The sequence below is a fragment of the Gobio gobio genome (genome assembly GCF_949357685.1).
Source record: "Gobio gobio genome assembly, chromosome: 14".
Taxonomy (NCBI): domain Eukaryota; kingdom Metazoa; phylum Chordata; class Actinopteri; order Cypriniformes; family Gobionidae; genus Gobio; species Gobio gobio.
The window spans coordinates 40,833,385-40,848,811 of NC_137107.1; the positions used below are offsets into that span (position 1 = coordinate 40,833,385).

At 41.6% G+C, this 15,427-nt stretch overlaps 2 protein-coding genes across 2 annotated transcripts in view; both read left to right on the forward strand.

Moving 5' to 3' along the window:
• LOC307137479 (uncharacterized protein) overlaps positions 1 to 15,427 on the forward strand; it is an 890,992-nt gene that overhangs the window by 495,539 nt on the left and 380,026 nt on the right. The gene's annotated exons all lie outside the window — the stretch shown is intronic.
• Positions 8,095 to 14,915, forward strand: LOC307137123 (proteinase-activated receptor 1-like; the record flags this gene model as incomplete). Its single annotated transcript, XM_079834605.1, has 5 exons — positions 8,095 to 8,111; positions 8,245 to 8,329; positions 12,664 to 12,811; positions 13,168 to 13,590; positions 13,825 to 14,915. The coding sequence occupies 5 exons, from the start codon at positions 8,095 to 8,097 to the stop codon at positions 14,913 to 14,915; spliced, it is 1,764 nt and encodes a 587-aa protein (XP_079690731.1).

Sequence of the window (15,427 nt, forward strand, 5' to 3'; positions counted from 1 at the left end):
TTACAATTAAAATTGATTTCAGTTTATAACATTCAGTACAACAAGAAAAAAAAAAAATTAAAGAAAGAAATCCAAAATTTGGAGAATTCTAATTCCAGAATTCGAATGTTTCTGTTTCATTCTTACGCATATCACATTCAATATTCATTTCAACTTTAAATTGCTCATTATTTTACAGTATAATCACACAGAGGCTATGATACATGAATCCTCTAGGTGGCAATGTTTATTCATATCAGAATCAGAAAAAGCTTTATTGCCAAGTGTGCTTGGACACACAAGGAATTTTTCTTGGTGCTGAAGCTTCCAGTGCATTACATTTACATGTACATTTAGTTATTTAGCAAACGCTTTTATCCAAAGCGACTTACAAATGAGGGCAATAGAAGGAACTAGAGCAGTCAAGGGCAACAATATCAACAATATGCAAGTGCTGTAACAAGTCTCAGTTAATCTAGCACAGAACAGAATTTTTTATTTTTTTATTTTTTTTAAATAATTTAGACAGACAGACAATGAATAGAATGATAAGTGCTATTCTTGATTGGTCAGGTGTTGCTGGAAAAGATGTGTCTTTAGACGTTTTTTGAAAATGGCTACAGACTTGGCCCCACGAATTGAGATAGGCAAGTCATTCCACCAGGTGGGAACGGTTCAGGAAAAGGTCTATGGCAGCGATTTCATGCCTCTCTGGTATGGCATCAGAAAACGCTGTTCACTGGCAGAACGCAAGCTCCTGGAGGAGTGTGTAAGTCTGAACAAGCGAGTTTAGGTATATTGGTGCAGAGCCAGTGGTTGTTTTGATGGCGAGCACCAGTGCCTTGAATTTAATGCGAGCGGCTATTGGTAGCCAGTGCAGACTGATGAAGAGAGGCGTGACATGTGCTCTCTTCGGGTCATTAAAGACCAACCTCGCCGCGGCATTCTGGATCAGTTGCAAGGGTTTGATAGTGCATGCCGGAAGGCCCGCTAGAAGAGCATTACAGTAGTCCAGTCTGGAGAGAACAAGAGCTTGTACAAGTAGTTGTGTGGCATGATCTGATAGGAAGGGTCTAATCTTCCTAATGTTGAATAGTGCAAATCTGCAGGACCGGGTTGTTGCAGTGATGTGGTCAGTGAATTTCAGCTGATCATCAATCACAACCCCAAGGTTCCTGGCTGTCCTGGACGGAGTTATGGTTGATGATCCTAGCCGAATGGAGAGATTGTGATGCAGTGCTGGTTTGGCTGAGACCACAAGCAGTTCTGTCTTTGCAAGGTTGAGTTGCAGGTGATGTTCCTTCATCCAGGCTGAAATGTCTGTTAGGCAGGCAGTGATACGAACACCAACCGATGGATCATCAGGTTGAAATGAGAAGTAGAGTTGAGTGTCGCCGGCATAGCAGTGATAGGAAAGCCATGTTTCTGAATGACCAATCCCAATGATGACATGTAGATGGAGAAGAGAAGTGGTCCAAGCACTGAGCCCTGGGGAACGCCAGTGGCTAGATGATGTGACTTAGACACTTCACCACTCCATGACACCCTGAAGGACCTACCTGAGAGGTAAGACTTGAACCACTGGAGAGCGGTTCCTGAGATGCCCATCTTCATGAGAGTTGACAGGAGGATCTGGTGATTAACTGTGTCAAAAGCAGCAGACAAATCCAGTAAGATAAGTACTGTGGATTTGGAGGCTGCTCTTGCTTGTCTCAGTACCTCCATAACTGAGAGCAGGGCAGTCTCAGTTGAGTGGCCGCTTTTGAAACCGGATTGGTTGATGTCCAGGAGGTTGTTCTGTTCAAGAAACGTAGAGAGCTGATTAAACACAACCCGCTCAAGTGTCTTTGCAATGAAAGGCAGAAGGGATACCGGTCTGTAGTTTTCTAAAAGTGCTGGGTTTAGAGAGGGTTTCTTAAGCAGTGGGGTTACCCAAGCCAGCTTAAATGCTGTGGGGAAAGTCCCGGTGTGAAGAGAAGTGTTGACAATGTGAGTGAATGCAGGAGTAACAGAAGAAGAAATGGCCTGAAGGAGGTGAGTGGGGATAGGATCAAGCGGATATGTAGTGGGATGATTGGAAAGGATGAGTTTGGAGACATCTGCTTCGGAGAGCAGAGAGAAGGAGGGGAGCGTGTGTGTGATGGTTGTTGAGATGTGTGTGTCGGTTTGTGGTGTGGAGAATTGGCTGCTGATGGAAGAGGTTTTGTTTGTGAAAAATGATGCAAAGTCATCAGCTGTAAGAGTTGACGAAGGAGGGGGGGGGGGGGAAGGAGTGAAGAGAATGTTTTGAAAAGTGCACGAGAGTTGGAGCAGTTGTTGATTTTATTGTGGTAGTATGTAGTTTTAGCAGTGGAGACATTAGTAGAGAAAGAAGCGAGAAGAGACTGATACAGGGTTAGGTCAGTAGCGTTTTTAGTTTTGCGCCACTTCCTCTCTGCTGCCCGGAGTCCAGAGCGATGTTCACGGAGAACATCGGACAGCCAGGGGGCAGAGGGGGTGGTGCGGGCTGGCCTGGATGAAAGGGGACAGAGGTTGTCTAAGCAAGATGTTAGAGTGGAGCAAAGAGTGTCAGTAGCACTGTTAGTGTCTAGTGCTGAGAACTGAGCAGGTGGAGGGAGTGAGGATGAAACCATAGTGGATAGACGAGAGGGAGAGAGCGAGCGTAGATTACGCCGAAAGGTGATCTGCGGAGGAGTGCGTGTTGTGTCCGGAGTCAGTATGAGGTTAAGAGTGATGAGAAAGTGATCTGAGGTGTGCAGTGGAGTAATTAAAGTGTTGTCAGTGGAGCAGTAGCGTGTGTAGATCAGATCCAGATGGTTACCTGATTTGTGAGTAGCTGTAGTAGATACTCGCTTAAGGTCAAATGAGGTCAGAAGAGTGGTGAAGTCAGCAGCCTGGGGTTTATCAAGGTGGATGTTGAAGTCACCAAGCAGTACCAGAGGAGTGCCATCCTCAGGGAAGTGAGAGAGTAAAATATCCAAATCATCCAAGAAGTTACCCAGTTGACCTGGAGGGCGATAAATAACTACAACATGGATTTTAGCCGGGTGAGTGATAGTGATTGAGTGTGATTCAAATGAGCAGTTGCCAGATAGAGAAGGAATGGGCTCAAATTTCCAATCATTTGAGATGAGCAAACCAGTACCTCCACCCCTCCCAATCTGGCGTGGGGTGTGTGAAAAAGTGAAATTATTTGAGAGAGCAGCAGGAGTGGCAGTGTCTTCTGGTTTGATCCAGGTTTCAGTTAGAGCCATGAGACTGAGATGTGAATGAGTGGAAATAGATGGAATAAAGTCTGCTTTCTTTACAGCAGACTGACAATTCCACAGACCAATTGGAATGGACATTAATGTAGCAGAGGAAATAGGGACACTTCGCAGATTATTAGGATTACGGCTCCTAGAATGTACTGAGCGTGATTTATGGGTGTATGTGGTAATAGTAGCAATTTGGAAGCACATAGTGAATACGGGTTAGAGAAATAAACAGATGAAAACACAAAGTGGACAAAGTAGAAGGAAAGCTATTAAGTGCCTTGTCGGTGTCCTTGCTCGAGTGGAGTCGCGCAGAGTAGAGTCGAATGGTCTTTACACTCTTCGGTCTTCACACGAGGAGGCTGGACGCTCCCGCTGACGCTTCTGCACCAGCGTTAACGAGCGTATTAAATAGATGCTAATCACTACATTCAGAACAGGTGAGGACGCTTTTGTAATTCGCCCAAACAATCAAGGCAACAGCCTGTCAATGGCTCAGCTCAAAAGCGAAACTATCACTCACTAGTGCGAATATCCCGCAATAATAATTGAGTGCGGCCGGCAAAAACAGCACTGGTTATAATTCAAATACAATTATCTTAACCAGTAAAATTATAAATCGAAAAATAACTACAGAATCGAAATGTATCCACTTGATAGCGTGTAATACGCTGAGCAAATTCAGCAAACTGAGTAATTAGAAAAAACATTTACACACGGCTTCAATGCGCTCCTTCACTCTCTGCGCGCTTCTCCTAGCAACTAACTGACCGACCTGAGCTTATATACGTTGTGTCCAACTTTGTAATTCGCCCAAACAATCAAGGCAATAGCCTGTCAATGGATCAGCTCAAAAGCGAAACTATCACTCACTAGTGCGAATATACAGTGCACATATACAATACAAACGCAACAAGAACATATTATTTTAACTGTTCAAGAGGGAAATGGCCTGTGGGAAGAAACTGTTCCTGTGCCTGGATGTTCTAGTGGCCAGTGATCGGAATCACCGTCCTGATGGTAACAGTTCAAACAGGCGGTGTCCAGGGTGAGCGGAGTCTGTGATGATTTGCCCTGTTCTCTTCCTCACTCTGGAAGAGTACAGGTCCTGGAGGGTTGGCAGGGGGGCACCAATAATCCTTTCTGCAAACCGGATTGTGCGTTGTAGCTTCCTGATGTCAGATTTGGTAGCTGAACCAAACCAGACAGTGATGGAAGTGCATAAGACAGACTCGATGACAGCCGAGTAGAACTGAATCAGCAGGTCCTGTGGGAGGTTGAACTTCCTCAGCTGACGAAGGAAGTACAGTCTCTGCTGGGCCTTTTTCACAATGGAGTCAATGTGATTGTCCCACTTCAGGTCCTGAGAGATGGTAGTGCCCAGGAACCTGAATGACTCCACTGCTGCCACAGTGCTGTTCATGATGGTGAGTGGGGGGAGAGCTGGGCTGTTCCTCCTGAAGTCCACTATCATCTCCACCGTTTCGAGCATGTTGAGCTCAAGATTGTTATAACGGCACCAGACAGCCAGCTGTTCAACCTCCAGTCTGTAGGCAGACTCGTCACCGTTTTGGATGAGGCCGATAACAGTGGTATCATCTGCAAATTTCAGGAGCTTCACAGAGGGGTCTTTAGAAGTGCAGTCATTGGTGTACAGGGAGAAGAGCAGCGGGGAGAGAACACACCCCTGGGGGGCGCCAGTGCTGGTAGTGAGAGTCTTGGATGTGAGTTTCCCCAGTCTCACAAGCTGTTGTAAATTTCCATCCATTAGCCCAAAAACCGGATACTAATGACTTGGTCAAAAGGAATTCTGCGTGTAAGCCTTTTCAGCCTTTCGGTGAAGTTCTCTTAATTTATTGATATCTCATTTTAAATCTGACTCCATTAATAATTTTATCTGACTCCAATTCCAAGTGACTCCATAAAGTGTGCTACATTTAGAGTTTATCAGCTGATTTTACGATTAGTTGCGATTTAATTTAGATCGTTGATTTTCTTTGTATCTTCCTAGTTTTCATATTTGTTCATCGAGAGACCCAATATCGCAGAGTTCGGTTCGCACGCTCACGGGCACAAAATGGTTACTTCTGTAATTAGTCAGAGGGTGCAGAGTGAATATTTTACCTTTAAGTGGTTGCACATGCTCACTCAACAAAAAGTGTAATTTTAGTAATATTCACGGACTACAACTTGCTAACCCAGCGATAGTCAGGAATCGGAATATCGCGCACGCTGTGCCCCATGCTTCAGTCGTGGTGTCATCGGTGTGATCTATCATAACCCTAGATTTTGCGGTAATAAAGGAGTATACATCGATCCATACTAGAATAATGATTTCGGAATCATACAAGATAAATCAAGATTAACATTTATTTTGGCCAGACAGGAAAAGTAAATAAGTAAACAAGAATCCATGGTACACAACTGATCAGCGTAAAAACATAAAACACAATTGCAAAGCAATATGAAAATAATTTAAAAGAGTCATGTCTGGCACAATACATGCAGTTTGCACCGCACGGGGGGTTCTGACGACAGAATATTCCCCCCGAGAGTTAGATTATCCAGCCTTAAATACTTCAACTAGAACAAAAGGTTTGTAAATATTTGCAACACCCCCACCTGGTTTTGGGGGAGTGGATCAGATATCTTTGAAGAAATTCCTCAAAAGGAGAACATAATTCTCATTAGTTTTCCAATCTTTCTAATACTACCAGTGACTGCAGTGAAACTGAGACCATTTTACCATTCGCACTGAGACCTTTAAAAAGACATCAAACATGAAAGGGATAAAACAATAGATTTACAAGATACATCATCACTGGTATATCTGCATTTGGTGACTTGAAACCAGGACAAGGAGAGGGCAAAATGGGGAGGGGGGAGGAATGTTTGTCAGGGTGTTGTCACAGTTTCTGTGAGATCTTTCTCTCAAGATTAGTGACTTTTATTGTTCAATTGCTGAGGTGTGTATCTCAGCTTTTGTCTTAGCACCAAAACCGACTCTTACACTGTTGTCGGTCTGACAGGAAGCTGGAGATCCACTGACAGATTGAGGATGGCATGGAGAGCTCGGTCAGTTTAGCTGAGAGAAGATCAGGCATGATGGTATTGAAGATGTCTAGATAAGGTCAAAGAGTGTAAAGCCACTGGCAGACTGACATTCACATGCTTCGCAGCTACTGTGATGTTCCTGTGTACACATAATCAGCATATTCTATAAACACACTGTTTTAAATACTGGAGATGCTCGCTCTTACACATTTTATTATGCTGCATATCTTTTTTTCGTTCTTTCAAAAGCGTAAAATCTTTGATTATGATACACAACCATGCATTGCATTCAAATGTGCATTCCAGAAACAAAGAGTCACTGAATAATCACCACATGACGAATAACTGAAACTGTCAACAAATACAAACAACAACAGCAAATAAAAGCAGCAAACAATACAACAAACATTTGGCTACTATTAAATTTCATAATTTATTCATGGCAGGTGCTTTGGCCACTCGGCATCCAGTTCCCCATTTGCTCAAAAATGCTCACGTTTGAAAGAAACGCTGAAAAAAGCTTTACTGTGTTTGACATATTAGCATATTTCTACTTTTACCATATCTGCCATTGCTTTATTTGGGATGCACTTGCATGCTAAAGTGAAAGCATCAAAGATGCTTATATTTAATTTATATTTAGAAGTTTTGTAAAGTTGGGACCACACTGAAACATGTTCTCATGATTGTTCACACCAGTCCTCCTTCCTGGCGAAAAATTTGTTTATTAATGTATATCATATATGACCTTGCAACTAGGCTATGGTGTCATTACAAATATAATGATATTGTTTTTTGAAACCTGTGATATATTGAATTCATTCATTTCTTGCTTCTAAAATGACACACTGAGGCAGTGATCAGGAAATTATGATTTTGTAAACACCCAAAGCACTGTCTCTTTCTGAGCTGGGAGTGATGTAATTAAAGCATCCTCTCCCACGGGCCCTGTGGCTTGAATAATGGCACCAAATGGACTCCAAATAGAGGATGAAGGTCCAATGGATGATGGTCCAATGATGTCATAAGATGGTAACACGCATCCTGGGATTTCCATAAGATACTGAGCATTAAGAGAGAGAAGAAACACTGTCTTGAGAATCTGTAGTAGAGATGGTTTCCTGAAGTTAAAAAGCAATTAGGTGTTGTGAGATCTCTTTTCTTCAATGAAGAATTCACATCTCATTTGACTGCAGGCTATAGCGAGAATTATTTGTCTTAATTGGTAATTAAACATTTTGCGTGAGAAGCAAATTTGTATTTCTTCAGAAAAGAAATCTTTAATTCAGTATATATTTTTTCATGAGCAGGTTTATCCCTTGTTTTTTATTTTTAAGTTTTAGTCTAGAACTTTTCAGCATTTTTGCCTAACATGGATGTTCTGATAACTGAATCATCTAGGTGACTATGTTTATTCATATGTCTAGCCAATAGGTCAACAGTCTTTTTTATTTTTGTTGTATTTCTGCATAATGTCTGAAAAGAAAATACTCTCAGAAAAACATGGACTGAGCAAATTTGCACTGAGATGCAACATCCAGGAGATGAAAAACTGAAAATAACAACGCCCACAAAGCAACCATCATCTATTCATAATTTATCAGGTAATTTGAATGTGGCTGAAGGTTCCAGTGATCCTCATTTTCACACTCAGAAATCAAGAACGGCGTGCAGCTGTGGCTATTTAGGATTCAGAAATTGCATCATTTTAAGTTGTTAAATTACATTTCATGAAGTTAGAAACTGCCAGCTGATCTGTAATCATGGGAGTACAAACTGTCTTGCTTTTAGTTATAGTAGCGAAGACATGCACTGCAGTCAGGGGTAAGTACATCAGCTCAACCGTGAGCCGTTAAAAATCTGATAATTTTGACCGGCAAGACATTTGCCAGTTATGTCTTGCTGATGTGCTGTAAGTGTTATGTGTTATGTGCTATGTGTTATGACAAACGGTCAGGATTAAGGATGTGGGCATCACTTGTCATGATGCAATGCTCCACAACGGGGAGGGAGATTCTTCATATGTTGCTTACCTGTTGGCTGTGTGTTTGGGGAGCGCAAGTGTTTTTCTGGATCCTCTTCTGTACTACTATGGCTCGTCTCAGTGCAGACAGAAAATCAGATCTTGCAGAAAGTTTTGGTGCAGAAAGACAAAAAAGAGTGAAGACATCATCAAACACATGAAAGGCTCTTACAGCTCTATCAAAAAGGAAAAAAAGGATTTCTATTACAACAACTGCCATATAGTGTTGGTGTTCAATTTCTCTGTTTGCACTCGTATATTATTCTATTCACTCTAAAACAAAGTTTCTATATGGCACCAAAAATGGTTCTTGGCTCGTAATCATAGGGGAACCTTTTTTAGTGGTTCTTCAGCGGTTCTTCAGAGGTGCTATATAGCACCTTAGTCAAACAACCGGTGAAGAACCTCTGAAGAACCGCTGAAGAACCACTGAAGCACCAAAATTGGATTTCTCAATTCATCACCAGATAGCAGCCTTGTTTCCCGGACTTCATTTCCCAGTATGCTCTGCTCATTATAAGCTAACCTCTTTCACCTGTCTCTTGTCTTCTTAGTTCATTACTGTTTTCTTAGTTCATTCTTGTTTTCTTAGTTCATTACCATGGCTGAATCCGAAATCGCCCCCTAAACCCTCATTCACTATTCCCTACGTTAGTCTACTAATTGTAGTGATTGAGGCGATTCAGACAATTAATTGCCTGTTACATTCAAAAAATATGTTTTAAATACTTTGTGCTGAATAACAGACCTTCCCCCAACACCCCAGAGAAGGATTCTCGGTTACCCTGGAAACAATCAGATAGGAAGTTTTATGGCGCCAAAAGAATGTGGCCACATGGAAGGTCCACAGGGGAAAGACACAGCCTGTAAAACACATGCTTTTGACTCAAGTTATAGACAAATCGTCTATAACTGAACATGCATCCCAGGACATTGTATGTACACATATAACTCTCTTGTAATGTGTTCCCTATCATTGCATTCCCTATGTATCAATGTCCTATGAAAGACTTACTATTTCATGTAACCTCATATATGTCATGTCTCCTATCAAATTAATGTGCTCAGTTGGGGACACTAAATTTTTCAACTAAACATCGAAATAAATCTAAATAATAAACTAAATTAACCATTTAAACTAAATTACTGATTGAATTATTGATCTAAAGCCCACACTGTCACTGTATGATAATTTAAATGAACTGATGACATCAGCATTTTTTCCAGAATGGCTATACAGCTGAATAAAATTATGCTGCATTATTTTCCTGTTTAACACTGTAAAGCTGCTTTGAAACAATCTACATTGTTAAAAGCGCTATATAAATAAAGTTGACTTGACTTGACTAATGCACGCTTCATAACTTACACTTCCACGTATGTCATGTCCTTGTAGGAAGCAATATGTGTTTGTTGCATTAATTAGAGTATACCTGAGCACAGACTCATCGATTTCAGATTTGGAACAAAGAGCAATACAATTCTCCAGAGGAATTTCCCGCTTGGAAATCCCAACAATCTCATTGGGCAAGCCTGCCTCCAGAGGGTGGAACTATTTCCCGACCTTAAAAGAGAGCTTTCAGAGATCCTTGCTCTCTTCTTCTTCTGCCTCGCGGACACGTCACACTCTGCCTGGGGGCATCCACCCCGCAGGCAGCCAACATGGGCCTTCTCACACACAGAGCCAGTGTGTGTGGGACAGGGCCTCACAACAGGGCCTCACCACAAGGCCCAAACTTAGCACGCCATGTGCCACCTTCTCTGTACCCACGGAATCGAAGCAACCACCCAAGCTCATCATTCCTTCTTCAATCGATGCAGAAGAAATTGATCGCAACTTCAATACCATTGGACGGGACCATCAAAGCTTTCTCCTGCGATTTCACCTCGGACGGTCTTCTACAGCTCAGGCTAAATGCAAGTAAAGTACGAAACAGAAATCGCTGTGTAGTTAGTAGAACTGTAAACCCCTTTGTTACAACAAAGGAGTTTATTAAGGATGGTTCTTTACAAGGTTTAGACTCACTGCATAGATGCATCCATCTATTCTGACCCTTTCCTTTCCAACCACTTGAACCTTAACTCTTGTCATGTATGTTTGTGTATGTCATGTCTGTCTTATGTTCGTCATACAGTAGTCTTGTTCCGTGATTTAGTTATTAAAGTTTGTGCACAATATATGTTGGTCCTGACTCCATGCCTGCACACATATTGTCCCTTTAATGATCGATCTTGCTACGTGCTCTACAGGCGCGTACATAAATTAAGAGAAATAATTATTTTTCTGTAGCCATGAAAAACATCCTTTTCAAAGAATTAATTAATAATCAATACTGAACGTCCATAGGACTAACTGATTGATTGTAATGTTAACGTAGCCACGTCAAGTTAATATATTTAACTGATTTGAATATTCATAATTAATCATAAGGAATAATCATAATGAGTTATGAGTAATTATTAATATTTCCCCTCAGAGCTAATTCGCTACATAATATAGTTCACTTGAAGGAGTGAATGAAAATGAGGGCATGAAGTCGGACAGCCGTTGAGTGTTTGAGTGTACATCGGCTGTACACTTGTTATTGTGGTGCAATGTGGGATTGAATGAGTGCACTCAATAACGTCCACTATGGTTTCGGACATCATTACAAATGGCTGACCCCCCAAATAATTTGAGGGTGTAGTGGGTGATTTCGGATTCAGGCCCTTTCTATGTAAATGCAGTTGGCCCTGCATTCATTATGAAGTCTTGTTTGTTTTGGTTGACATTTTCTGTTGGCATTTCGAGCAGTTTTTGTGTTCTTTATGTTTGATCTCTTGAGCTGAATTATGTTACTTTTATAAATATTGATAAATGCCTGATCAAGTTTTGACTTTGACTACACCAGACTATGTGACGATAAATGACCGTCTGTATGTTTAGCCCCTTGTGCCTGTGACAGCATTCGAATAAAGTTCGGATTTGTTATTATTAATAGGCTATATGTTAATGGAATATTTAAGCTACAAAAAAATCTTATTTTAACGTTAACATTATGGATCTAATAGCCTAATTTTATTACCATATCCTATGTTTTGCAAATACTGTAAATGCTTGCAAGATATACCAAACAAGCTTTGATTGATTATATGACATTATTTCTGTAGGCACACGGGAAAAGTTCACTTTATGGGAATTGAACATATTAAGCTGTATATTTCAAGTTATTTAGGTTTAATGGGCATAATAAATAAATAAATAAAGATGCACAGTGAAAGAATTTAAAACACTGTGAGACTCACTATATTCCCACAAGTTTTGGGACGTTTGCGTTTATGTGCACATGACCTTTAATGACATCCCATTCTTAATCTGTAGGGTTTAATATGAAGTTGGCCCACCCTTTGCAGCTTCAACTCTTCTGGGAAGGCTTTCCACAAGGTTTAGGAGTGTGTTTATGGGAATTTTTTACTATTCTTCTAGAAGCGCATTTGTGAGGTCAGGCACTGATGTTGAACGAGAAGGCCTGGCTCACAGTCTCTGCTCTAATTCATCCCACTTCATGGCTGAGTTGCTTTTGTTCCCAATTGCTTCCACTTTGTTATAATGCCACTAATAGTTGACCGTAGAATATTTAGTAGTGGGGAAATTTCACAAATAGACTTATTGCAAAGGTGGCAACCTATCACGGTACCACGCTTGATTTCTCTGAGCTCCTGAGAGCGACCCATTCTTTCACAAATGTTTGTAGAAGCGTCTGCATGCCTAGGTACTTGACTGAATTCAATGATTTGGAGGGGTGTCCCAATACTTTTGGCAATATAGTGTAGGATACAATTTTATATACTATATATTTCTATATTATTTTATGTTCTTACATATTCTTTTATCATTCATTGATAATAAACTTCATTTGAATGTTGTTGTCTATAGGCAACATCGCACACAATATATTAATAGGCTATAAAAATGTCTACATTTTGCCCTTATTTTGTCATTCTTAAATAAAAATAAATATTATTATATGCCTATCCATTTCTGATACATCCAGGTTGCTATGGTCATGCAGGTTGTTTACGCATTTAACTTGTGGCCTTGAAAAATAGATGTGGTTCCTTCAACATAAAGAAGTCTTTGCTACAAGAAAAATATTCTTCCCTCAACATAGGATCTTGAGGCCACGACTTTACATTGCGTGGCCAAAGCATAACAATGATGTTACTTCGACAAAATTATCTTGCGGTCACAACTTATCATGTTCCTATGAATTAATGTGCAAATTAAAGGTGCAAATCCAGCAAGAAGTGAACCACAGAACCTACCAGAAAGACTCAGTATGCAGATAAACGTTTGATATTTATATTCTAAAGAAGAATAAACAGACAATAGATGTAAGTCCTTTTGGCGTAGACACAGTCCATAGTCCAGGTCTTCAGGTATACTGGCAGATTCGGCTTGAAGATGAAGGCAGGGGCAGAGCCAACCTGGAGGATGGAGTGAAATTCTTGAGACCGTTAGGTCAGTCTTATTAGGTATCCGATTGCAATTGGCTGATAATGAATGACGTGGCATTAGAGTCTTGCTGGTAGAACCTATGCTGAAGCTTTCATGACAATACAGGAGGGATATCAGTATACTTTGTATCAGTAGGCCTACTATAGTTTGCTTCGGATAAAAAGAAAACCTTTTCTCAGATGTGTCTCAAGGGCTCTCAAGTCTTCCTTATTTTTGGCAGATTATGAAGAAAAGTAACTTTTATTAGTGCCATTTGGTGGAAATCAAATGTAGCTGCAGAGACATCAGCCGCAGAGTCATGTAGTTTTCATTAGTAATAGGAAGAGTATTGTTTTAAGATTTGATGCTTAACTTTTCAGATGACAGTGGGGGCGGTGTCACAGACGGCAGTGGAGGAGGCGGTGTCACAGACTGCAGTGGAGGCTGTGTAACAGACGGTAGTGGGGGCGGTGTCACAGACGGCAGTGGAGGCTGTGTCACAGACGGCAGTGGAAGCGGTGTCACAGACGGCAGTGGAGGCAGTGGAGTCACAGACGGCAGTGGAAGCGGTGTCACAGACGGCAGTGGAGGCTGTGTCACAGACGGCAGTGGAAGCGGTGTCACAGACGGCAGTGGAGGCAGTGGAGTCACAGACGGCAGTGGAGGCTATGTCTCAGACGGCAGTGGAGGCAGTGGAGTCACAGACGGCAGTGGAAGCGGTGTCACAGACGGCAGTGGAGGCAGTGTCAAATTTTACAATAGCGAGTTTTCCCCAACTAACAAGTTTATTTTTAACTATACAAGTAATATGCAACACAATCTCAATCTCATCACAATTTGTAACTATTTACATTTTGCAAAATTGGTGGCTTCTTCATATAAATTCATACAATTTAATTCATAAAGTGTCTGTATGATCTGCTTACACCCCAGTGATAGTAATGTTTAGGGGTGGATCTCATGCTCATTTTTTTCCTATTAATTGTACGTTTTAGTTCTATATGACCTTCTCTCATTGTGTTTTGTGCTGGTTACAGGTTTCCTCTTTGTGGCAACAAATAATCGTAATTGGGAGCCTGAAATTTTAATCACCCCAGTAATCCACGAGGCATTGAACAACTCAGTAACACACGAGCTATTGAACAACTCAGTAATCCACAAAACACTTGGCATCTCAGTGAAGGGTGTTCTCTTTCTCAAAGGCTTGATGGTCACACGTGTCATGCCCTCGTTCTACATCTTCATCATCCTCATTAGTTTGCCCCTGAACGCTTTGGCCTTGGTGACGTTCACCTGTAGGATTCAAGTGAAGAAACCATCTGTGATCTACATGTCTCACCTGGCGTGTGTGGACCTGCTCTTCACCCTGCTGCTGCCTCTGAAGATCCACTACCAGCTGAACGCTTCAGATTGGGTGTTCGGTGAGGTGGCGTGTCGTGTGCTCAGTGCTGCTTACTACTGCTACATGTACTGCTCCATACTGCTGATGATGTGCATGAGTGTGGACAGAATGCTGGCCGTGGTGTTTCCTGTTGCCTCCCTAAACTGGAGGAGCGCAAGGAAAGCCATGTTTGTATGTGTGCTGGTCTGGCTGCTGGCGCTCGCTGGTACGGTGCCAATTCTCTCAATGAGACAAACGGTCAAGATTAAGGATGTTGGCGTCACTTGTCATGATGCACTGCTCCACAATGACCCTACAGTGCTGTATTATGTGTACCTGTTCTCCATCCTCTCCTGCCTCTACTTCTTCCTGCCGCTGGTTGTCACCTTAGTGAGCTACTTTTCTATCATATATGTACTCAGTGCAAAGTCTGATCGCTTAGCAACATCATCATCATCTTCAGGCAAACGAAGGAGAGCTGTGATTATGGTTATTGCCGTGCTGATTGAGTTTGTGGTGTGTTTCGTTCCAACCAATGGTATCCTGTTGTACCACTGTGTTCGTTTAGCTACTGGAGGAGAGGGAGATTCATCATATGTTGCTTACCTGATGGCTGTGTGTTTGGGGAGCGCAAGTGTTTTTCTGGATCCTCTTCTGTACTACTACGGCTCGTCTCAGTGCAGACAGCAAATCAGATCTGTGTTTTGGTGCAGAAATACAAAAAGAGTGAAAACATCAAATACATGAAATTCTCTTACAGCTGTATCAAACAAAACAAAAATGAAGTGGATCTCTATTACAACAACTGCCATATTCTTGCTTGAAAAGTTCACTGTATTTATCTGACAGTAACCGATATGGAATGAAGTGTTAAAGGGGTGGTAAAACACATTCTTTTGAAGGCTTGGCTGTGTTTGTGGGGTGCACTGTAACATGTGTTCATGCTTCGTTTTTAAAAAAATTGCCTTATTTGTCATATATTTGACCTTTATTCTACACTGCTCTGTCCCTCCTTGTAAAACGGTCTGATGCTTTCCGGGTTGTATGAAGCCAGTCCCTCAAAAATACGCAGTGGGCTCAGATTGGTTAGCTGGCCCAGTGTGTTGTGATTCGCTAACCGCAGTGCACGTCGGAAACGTCACGCCCCTTACCGGAGGCTGTTCAGTATTAGAAACAACGGCGTCAATAAAACCATATGAGCTCGAATCAGACCCAGAACATTTGAGTGAAGATGATCGAGCAGAACCTGCTCAGTCCTC